Here is a 9,292-nt window from a genome sequence, read left to right as displayed (position 1 = left end):
TGTGTGGTAAAGGAGTGTGTGTGTGTGGCGGGGGGTATTTTCACAAAATGACACGGAAACCTGACTGCAGTTCTTTTGGGAAGAGGACTTGGAGGTGTCTTGGGGGTGGGGAAAAGATGGAAGACTGCGATTTCTTCTGGACTTCAGGGAAGAAGGATGAAACCAAAAGGAAATAATCCAAGGCAGATTAATGAATTTAGTCTAATATTCGTGAATTCAAAGTAGATTCTAATCAGCCCATCTCCTCCCTCTTCTGTTTGCAGAACTGGCACTAAACAGGATTCCCCAACCTGCTTCATCACTCCCTGCCATTCGCTGTCCCAGGAAATTCTCCTGCCTCGCCCCGGAATCCGTGTTCGACTCTTCTCTGGCTGAGCTGTTCATTGCCAGCCACCCCGAGACTCCCCACGCGGCAGGCATCGTCTCCTCCGGTCTCACAGCCACCTCGGGCTGGAGCGTGGGGAGGGGGTAAGGGAGCCAGCCAACTCGGGGAAACTTCGTTGCCAGAGATGACTGGGGTTTTCGGGCTTTCCCAGCCTTCCCATGCCGGGCCACACGGCATTCATTAAAGTGGTGGGGCAACTATTGCTGCGCTCCGGCCGGGCAGGTTTTGAGCTGCAGAGACCTGCGCCCGGCAGCAGCGCTTTGCCACCGAGTGCACCCAGGACGCGGTGGCCGCCAGCCCGGGTCTCCTGCTGGGGGACGGCGAGCGCAGGGAGACTTTGCGCCACGATGTTTTGTTTTCCTGCCGCAGGAACGCTAGGCAGTCTTCTTCCACCGGACTTAACCCGCCTGAAGCAATAGCCATGAAAGTTGCGGCGGCACAGAGGGAGACAGAACCGCTTGGCGCGGCATCTTTTTTGGATGTTTTTTCTCTACACAGACGACTTCTTTCTTTCCTTGGGTAAGTGAAGTCCAGCTTGTAAATAACCAAAGGGTAGAACCGAAGGGGATGGAAGGGGATTGCAGTAGCCCAAAGGGCTAAGTTTTCTTGGGAGGGGGGTCTCCCTCCATCTCCACTCCATGCAGTCCACTCCAAATACGCAGTTGAGGAGGAGTTGTGTTTGATTTCAGGCACGTTTTGGGAAACGGTACTGGGATTTATTTACCTAATTTTGGTGTATTTTTTTTGGGGGTGGGGGGCGGCGGGTAACTTGTTTCTGTCTACATTCTGAAAAAGGAGAATGAAAGTGGAGGTGAGAGAAAGCTCCAGAGGTTGGAGGTGGGGAAAAGAAGGGAGGGGGCGGCGTCCAGTGATTAAGCAGAGAGACCATCCCAAGGGCCAATGACTAGTGCAAGTCTTCAAGGCAGACCAGGAGCACTAGACACTGATCCTGCTCCCTACCCTAATAGAGTCTACCCCAGCCTCCCCATCCCCAACCCTCCCCTTATAGCCATCCTGCTGTTGCCATTCTGGGGAAGGTCATCATTACTCACGGCCCCAAATAACTTTTAATGAGGACCTGCAACCTGTCTTGTACACAAGTGATGCTCAATAAATGTTTGTTTATTGGCCGAATGATGTTGTATCCTAAGGGTGCAGTTCCTGCCACAGGAATTTGCCTTGGACAATGAACTAATTCCCAGATGCAGACCCCAGAACACAACCATAGGTCAGTTCATTTTGCAAAAGAGGAGGGCCTGGAGGCTTAGAAAATATCGTATTTAGACCTTCATTACCCAAACGAACCCATGGGACAGGTTCAGGGTCAGATTCATGGGTCCGGGGACTGGATGAGCTCACAAGGTTCTGGCATGGAGAGCATAGACCTTTGTGTCATACAAACTTGGGTTTGAATCCTCATATCGTGACCTTGGGAATGTTTCTTTATCTCTCTGAGCCTTGATCTTCTCATCTGTAAAAGGAGGCCAGTTACAGCTTCTGCAAAATGATGTAACAAAGATGAATGGAGAGGAAACATGAGATGGTGAGGGGGAATTCAGTAAATGTCAATCTTGCCTCCCCATGCTCTGAAGACTCAGGAGAGGGTATCTTTCTCTGCTGAAGCCCCTCTCTGACTCTGATGCAGGCAAAAACATTGTATTGCAGTGGCTGTGCTAGAGTCCAGCTGCCCGTGAACGGTTAAAGAGAAGAGCGCAGAGGGGAGGTTCGAAAGCCTTTCTTAGAAGCATCTCCCTCTGGACTTGAGAACAGAATTTACATACACAGTGGTGTCTCGGGGCGTGGCTGGGAGAAGCAGAGATTCCTTGTTTGTTTGATTTCTATGTCTTAGCCATCCTCCCAGTCCTAGTAGAGAGAGAGGCAAAGTGTGGTTACAGAGTCCAGGGAAGATGGTTCTGAAGCACCCGGGAACCTGCCTAAAGGGCTGAAGAGTCAGAGTAGCACCATCAGATTGGTACCAGTTTTGCCTGAATGGGGTTTGCAGAGAATTCAGGGCTCCAGCCTGGGCTGCCTGTGACAGCCCAGTGACAAAGCACTCACCTTTCCCACAGACCACAGCGGACCTCTGTACATCTTGCTCTTGGACTCAGAAACCTTGATGTGATAGTGAGGGATGGATGGTGAGAAAGATGCCGCTGACATAGGGCTCCCCAGAAGCCTCAAGGTGCCCTAGAGTGGCATGCAACTCAGAGATCAGCTGCTAGTGTGGGATTTTAGGACCCCAGCTGGCAGGCATGGGAATGAGCTGGGCAATTTCTATGCGTAAGTAAAGGCAACAACAATCTAACAGGACCTTATGGCACTAGATAGTAAGCGCCATGAAGGCAAGATCTCTGTTTTGTTCTCTGCCATACGGCCAGCACATAGCACAGCGATGGCACTTGGAAGGGGTTCAATATATATGTTGAGTGAACAACAAATTTTAGTAACCTTATCTGGAAGCCAGAGTAGGGGTTTAAACTACTTCCTATCCAACACTGCAGCATGCAATTCATGTCTTCATTTAGCAAGTATTTCTTGAGCATCTACTACGTGTAAGGCTCCGTTGCGAGGCATCCGAAGCAATCTGTCAGCATCATTCATGATGATACTCGGAGTGACCCGTTCAAGAGCACCTCAGCACCACCTGGCTTTTCTGGAGACTGAGGCCCCACCACAAACCCCTGTGGGGTTTCAAGCAGGGGCAGTGAGAGGGCATTAGATGAGTGCTCCAAGTTTAGCCCCTTTCCGGGAACAGGTCTGGGTCCCTTCGCATCTGCGCTGCTGGGTCCCAGGATCCCGGGGCCGCCGCTTCCGGGAGCTGCCGGGTCTTGGCAACTCCGCTTTCTTCCGGGGGCCCCCGTGCCTCTCTCAAGCCTCCTTTCCAGCCAACGACCAGCGGCCCCAGTCCGGCTGCAGGTAGCTGGGGAAGGGACCAAGCTGCGCCTGGGGAGCGAGCTTCCCCGGGCCGGGAGAGCGCAGCAGATGCGGAGCGGTCCCAGAACAAAAGGCTCATGGCTGGCACGGGCCTCCTCGGAGTGCGGCGGGGACGTGGGTTCGGGACTCAGGCGAGAGAGCCAGGCGCGGGAGGAATAAAAATGAAGTGAGAAAAGAGAAGGAGGGAGAGCCCAGGGTGAGAGCGGTGAGAAGAGGTGACCCGGTGGCTGAGGTCTGCGGCGGGGCCGCAGCGGCCCTTCCTCCGCCTCCTGCAGCGCCTTCCAGGCAACCAAGCGTGTCTCCGGCTGCAACTCCAGCAAGCGCGCCGCTGCCGCCTCCACGCCCGCCCGCCGGCCGGCCGAGCCAGTAAGTAGCGGCGCGCCCGCCGCTCGCTCCCCGCCCCTCCGCGGCTTCCCCGCCACCGCCCACCGCCTCCCGCCGCCCCGCGGGCAAGTCCGCGGCCGCCTCCTGCTGCCCCGGGCTGGGTGCCGGGGGCTCAGCACGCCTTCCCGGCTGGGCGCCTCGGTCCGCTGCTCGCCCTGCTCCCTCCTGCCGGGGCGCGGCGCCTGGGGCGCGCCACGGGGAGGGTCGCCCTCGCCGCGCGCTCCCCGGGCACCGCGCCACCCCTACATCCAATGGCTTTCGGGGAGCGGGAAGTGGGGGGCGTCGCCGGGGGCGAGGAGCCGCGGCCGGGGTGGGGCGTGTGCGCTCAGCGCGACCGAGCGAGGCTGACGTGCCCGCCCAAGCGCGCGCCCGGGAGTGTGTGTGCGGGTGTGTGTGTGCGGGAGTGTGTGCGCACACGCCTTCGGGGGCTGGAGTGACACTGCAGTGGGCTTCTCCCTAGCCCCAGCCTTCAGGCTGCTCAGCCCCTAACCTGCCGGCACCGCTTTTGGGAAGCAGCTTGGCTCTTCCATCTTCCCAAGCCTTCCTCTCCATCCTTTCATCCACCCCTCGCCGATCTTACTTTTTCTTTTACCCACGGGGCCGCGGCCGTCAACCCCCCTAGCCGGTGCAAACACCCAAGCCGTCTCCAGTTCTCCCCCAAGCTAATATTTTCCCACCTGTCTTTTTCTGGGGTTCCTCCACGAGCCAGTCCAAGGCTCCCCCATCCTCGGAAATTGTTTTGTTGGACTGCTAAACCGAGGCGTGTAAAGCTTGAGGACTTTATTATTATTTGGGTTCTTTTCATTTCTTCCCCTTCTGGGCAACGGAGCAATGAAATTTCCAATCGAGACGCCAAGAAAACAGGTGAACTGGGATCCTAAAGGTGGGTATTTCCTACTTTTGGCTGCCCTCGCCCTGCCTCTGTCTCCGGCGTGTGCGCGCTTCCTTGAGTGGAAGCACTCTTGCTTCTGGCAGCGTGTGTCCTGAGGCTGGGAAATGCGCCTGGGAACTGCAGCGCGGGTGGGAGGAGGGCGGAGGCAGCGTGGGTTCCGAACCCAGATAGTGCCTGTCATTACCACATAATCATTGTCCCTCCTAGATTGTCTCCAGATCTATTTAGATAGACCAAGCCGACTGGTTGGAAATTGCAAGTGTCGGTATTTGCTTTTGACTTTGAGTGTGCGAGTGTGTATGTGTGTGTGTGTCCTTTGTTTCTGGTGATCTTTGTCTCTCTGGCAGATGGGTGGGGTGCCTCCCCCTGGACCTGGAGCTGCGCCGCATGCCCGGGTGTCCTCAGTGGGGAAGGTTTCCTGGTAGCAAGTGGGGCTCGAGTTGCAGCAGCCGTCCCTAGGGGTGGGCCCTTCTCGCAGGGCATGCAGAATAATGGAGCCCACAGGGCCTCCTGAGTCTTCGTTCAATCTTATTACCAAACCTAGCAGCTAGTTAGGCTCAGGTCAGAGTAGAAGCAGGAGGAAGGGTGGTTTGTGAGAAGGGTGGGGCTGGCAAGGCATAGGGGGAGGGGCACGAAGTGTGCCCGCCCAAGCAGTGGTGTGGTTTGCATGCTTTTACGAATGTTGGACCAGGTTTCATCCACGCAAAAGGGAGCGAGTAAGACGGATTTGTGTGTGCCTACCGTCGGCCACCGTGTCTGTAATTAGCATACAGATGTTAAGGCTCCAAGGGAATGATCAGTATGGGAGCAGAACAAGTTGGAACCGCGTGTCCAGTTGTGACAAGAATGCTCTTTAGCATTTCTTGTAGCTCATCTGACGACTGTGTCAGGCTAGGCAACGCCTCTGTGTGTATTGGGATTGAAATTTGTTTATTTGGGGTGCGTGTGTGTTTAATGTTCTTTATGAGCGCATTTCTTCTTTTTCTCCAGACTGGAAAGAAGAAAGCTTCTTATTTGTTGAGTAAATGTCTTAGGAATTGACTGGCTATTGAAGAGTGAGTGAAGAGATATTGTCTTTTTTAAACACCGAGGTTGTTACATCTTAAATACAGCCCAAACCTTCTATTTTGTCTCTACTTGAAATCTCTGGAAATATGGAGGTGTGCCTTTGCTTTTTTGGGGGGAGAATCCCTGAAAAGCATATTTGTTAAATACCTATTACATGCTAAGCACTGTCCTAAGCTCTGGAGATACAGTCAGAACAGGAAAGATAAAAGCTCTGACTTGGAGTTTACAGTGAGGGAGACAGACCTAAATCAATCATTGCATGGAGGAATGCAAAGTTTATGTATGCTCCAGGGAGAGCATCAGAGGTTTAAGAAAGTGTCTGATAGAAGAGATTGACAAGGACCAGAGAAGGCTTCCCTGAGGACATGACACTTGGACTTAGGCCTGGAGGATGTATAGGAGTTAATTGTCTAAGGAGGAGGGGAATTGTTGCAGAAGAGGGAACAGCAAGTGCAAAGGGCCTGAGGCAGAAGAGGTATGTGTATTTAATGAACTGAAAGGAGGTTGCCATGGCTACTGAAGAGTGAGTGAAGAGGTATTGCCGTTTTTAAACACCCAGGCTGTTATACTGTAAATACAGCACAAACCTTTCATTTTGTCTCTATTTGAAACCTCTGGAAATACAGAAGTGTGCCTTGGCTTTCTTTTGGGAAATCCCTGAAAAACGTATTTATCCCTAGCAGAGAGCAAGAGGGCTTGTGTTTTGAGATATGACTGGGGGATCCACAGGCGAGACCCCGCTCAAGCCCTGTGTTGTTGGAGGTGGGGTAGGGTTGTGGGGTTGGAAGAGTATAGTATTTATCTTAAGCCAATGAAGAGTTTCAAGACGAGGAGTGACATGATTTGAGCTAAGTGTCAAAACAAGTGCGGTGTGGCTCTTGTGGATATAGGGGACCAGATACAATGGTAGCAGGGGCCAGGGTGGTTGCTGTGGGCATGGAGAAGCGGTTGGAGTAGAGAGCTGTAGAGGACATGAAATCAACAGGCTTTGCATGAATAATGTGTGGAAATGAAGTGAAGGAATTGGAATGACTGAGATGGCAGCCAGGGCAGGACCAGTCTTGAAGGAAAGCTCCTGAGTTCAATCTAGGACTTGTTGAGTAGGACATGTCCCCAAGCCATCTAAGGGGTGTGTTAGGTGGGCAGTTGTCTAGATGCTGGGGTCAGGATCTTCAAGGAACTTTGGCATGGAGGGAGCACCGTGAGACTGATTTTGTGAAGCTGGCTTTGTGTTTTAAGGTACATTTCTGTGTGATCACCATTCTATATATTCATGTTACAGTGATGAACACAGACGAATTTTACACATTTTACAGCCTGACACAGTGAAGAAAAGCATACAAATAGCACCTTCAGTTACAACCAATGGTGCTAAAAATGAAAAAACCTCAATAAAAATAACAACATTTAATGAGCAACCATTGCATGCCAGGTGCTTTATGTACATTATTTCATACAATTATTTTCACAATACTTATCTGATGGTATAAGTGTTATAGTCCCATTTGGCACTTGATTGCCATCATGATACCACTAACTGCCTTCCAGTGGAGTTGCTCTGACTTTGCGCACAGTTGTTCCCAAAGGCAGGGGTGACAGTAGTCTTTTTCTAGCCAGAGGATGGAGGTGGGAAGAGAGTGGGGAGTGAGGTGGCATATCTCTTATCTGTATAGAATTATGTGCTAGGTGCTCTTCTAATGCTTTACATGTGTTAATTTAATCTTCACAAACATTTTAGGAGGAAGGTATTATCCTAATTTTACAGATGAGTTAACTGAGGAACAGAGAGGTTGAGTAACTTGCCCAAAGTTGCACAGCTAGTAGGACAAGATTAGAATCTGGGCTCTTAAACACTCTTCAAGTCTGTATTTCTTATTGAGACTTTTGGCTTTTGCTTGGTAAGGTTCCCAAAGCTCAGGAAGTGGAGAAGCTTGTTGGGAGGAGGAAAAGGAGAAGAGAGAGGATGAAGAGGAAAAGGGATTGGAATAGAAGGAGGATAAAAGAGAGGAAGAGAGAGGAGGAAGGAGAAGAGGAGACAGTGACTCAACCTTACCCTACTCGTTCCTTTCTCTACTAACCTATTTAGACAATAATCTTTTCATTTCCATGTCTGATGGGCAAGTCAGTGACTACTGGACAGTGTTTGGGTCTCTATTTTGGAGGTTCTGGATTACACAGACCAAATGTGTTTAGCAGGGAAAAGATGAAGGGGAGCCCAGCAGTATTAGGGGAAAGTGGAGAGACAGTTCACATTACTTGGACTGTAGGATTTGTCTATTAACAGACATGACCCTTCAGGCGGAGGTGCTCTCATGGGTTGTGGAAGGCAGTTGTAATTATAATGCTTTTCTTACAACCTTATTACCCTACAATTTAATAGCACAAAATGAAGGTGGTTTGAGAATAGATTGGTTTGGATGGCATTTGGGTGGATTAAGCAAAGCATTGTCAAGAGGTGTAGGTAAAAACAAGACCCAAATGTAAAATGGTTCGTCTCTGGTGAGCTATGGCCTTCCTTCATATTCATGGAACAGAGCCTTCTACGAAGAGCGTTACTGTTTGTGTAGGACCTACCACAAGTAGTTTGGTTCTAAGTCTTAGCTTTCATAGCAGAATTTACGTGCACTTTAAATCATCAGCATCATTTGTTGATGATTTTCTGCTTAAAATTGGTATTTACTTGCTGCTTATGTGTATTAAGATCTTTTTAAAACCAGTAAGATCTGCAAATAGTATTCCTCTCACTAGAGGCAAGCAGATGAATACAGTGTAAAAAAACTTTGGATTTGGGGGCAAAATAATTAGGTTCTAAAAGCAGCTGTAGCAATACTTAGTTGTATGACTTTGGGCTGCTCATTTAGCTTTTCTGGGTTTCACTTCCCTTCCATGGAGAAAGGAGTCATTGCCTTTGTCTACCTCTTTGACTTTGTCTCTTCAACTTTCCCCATCTTGATCTGATCTTGGGGCCAGTTGGCTTCCTTTCATCCCTCAAACAGATCACACTTGCATCTGTCTAAGGGCCTTTGCGCTTGGAATTCCCACTGCTTATAATGCATTTCACATAGTTGGCTCCTTTCTGTCATTTGAATCTCAGCTCAAATGTCCTCTTGTTAGCAAGGGATTCCCTGTCTCATCTGAAAGACCTCTCCTCCTGTTCCCCAGTACCATCATTTTCTCTTATGTCACCTGTTCGATTGTCTTACTGGCACTTGTCGTGATTTGAAACCATCTCACTTACTCATGGGTCACATTTGATGCCAGCCTCCTTTACTAGCATATGAGGTGCATGAGCAGGGACTTTCTCTGTCTTGTTTATTGCCATAACCCCAGTACCCTGGAAAGTGCCTGGCACTCAATAACCCTTTGCTGAATGAATGGAAGTTTGGCAGGGTGGATTGGAGAGGACTGAAGGCTTTATGCTTCGTGGAAATTGCAGGACACCTCTAAGCTATAAATGGCAAAGTACAAATAAGGAGAAAGGAAGAATATCCCCAAATAGTGGCATATCAGAAAGGACACTGATATTCCCACTTCCTTGCAAGCTCCAGCTCGCTCTAAACCTCCAGTGGGCTGTTTTCCTTCTTTTCTCGTCTTTGACCAGAAGTAAGAAGGCTGAATAGAAGTGCAGT

The 9,292-nt window shown here is 50.3% G+C and overlaps 1 protein-coding gene across 4 annotated transcripts in view; it reads left to right on the top strand.

The window, feature by feature from the left end:
• Positions 1 to 268: 268 nt before the first annotated feature.
• Positions 269 to 9,292, top strand: part of KCNK10 (potassium two pore domain channel subfamily K member 10) — a 152,267-nt gene continuing 143,243 nt past the window's right edge. Inside the window, exons 1-2 of one of the 4 annotated variants that reach the window (XM_054530370.2) lie at positions 269 to 468; positions 755 to 904. In XM_054530370.2, the coding sequence (XP_054386345.1) occupies positions 865 to 904 (40 nt within the window). In that variant the 5' untranslated portion in view covers positions 269 to 468; positions 755 to 864. Of the gene's footprint in view, positions 905 to 1,232; positions 3,686 to 4,020; positions 4,587 to 9,292 lie in introns of those variants that run through there. The other 3 variants (XM_063715672.1, XM_054530371.2, XM_002825007.5) reach the window with 3 other exon arrangements.

This window comes from Pongo abelii, chromosome 15 (genome assembly GCF_028885655.2).
Source record: "Pongo abelii isolate AG06213 chromosome 15, NHGRI_mPonAbe1-v2.0_pri, whole genome shotgun sequence".
NCBI classification, from domain to species: domain Eukaryota; kingdom Metazoa; phylum Chordata; class Mammalia; order Primates; family Hominidae; genus Pongo; species Pongo abelii.
Note: the sequence above shows the minus strand (reverse complement) of the source record. Positions and strands in the feature narration are given on the sequence as shown.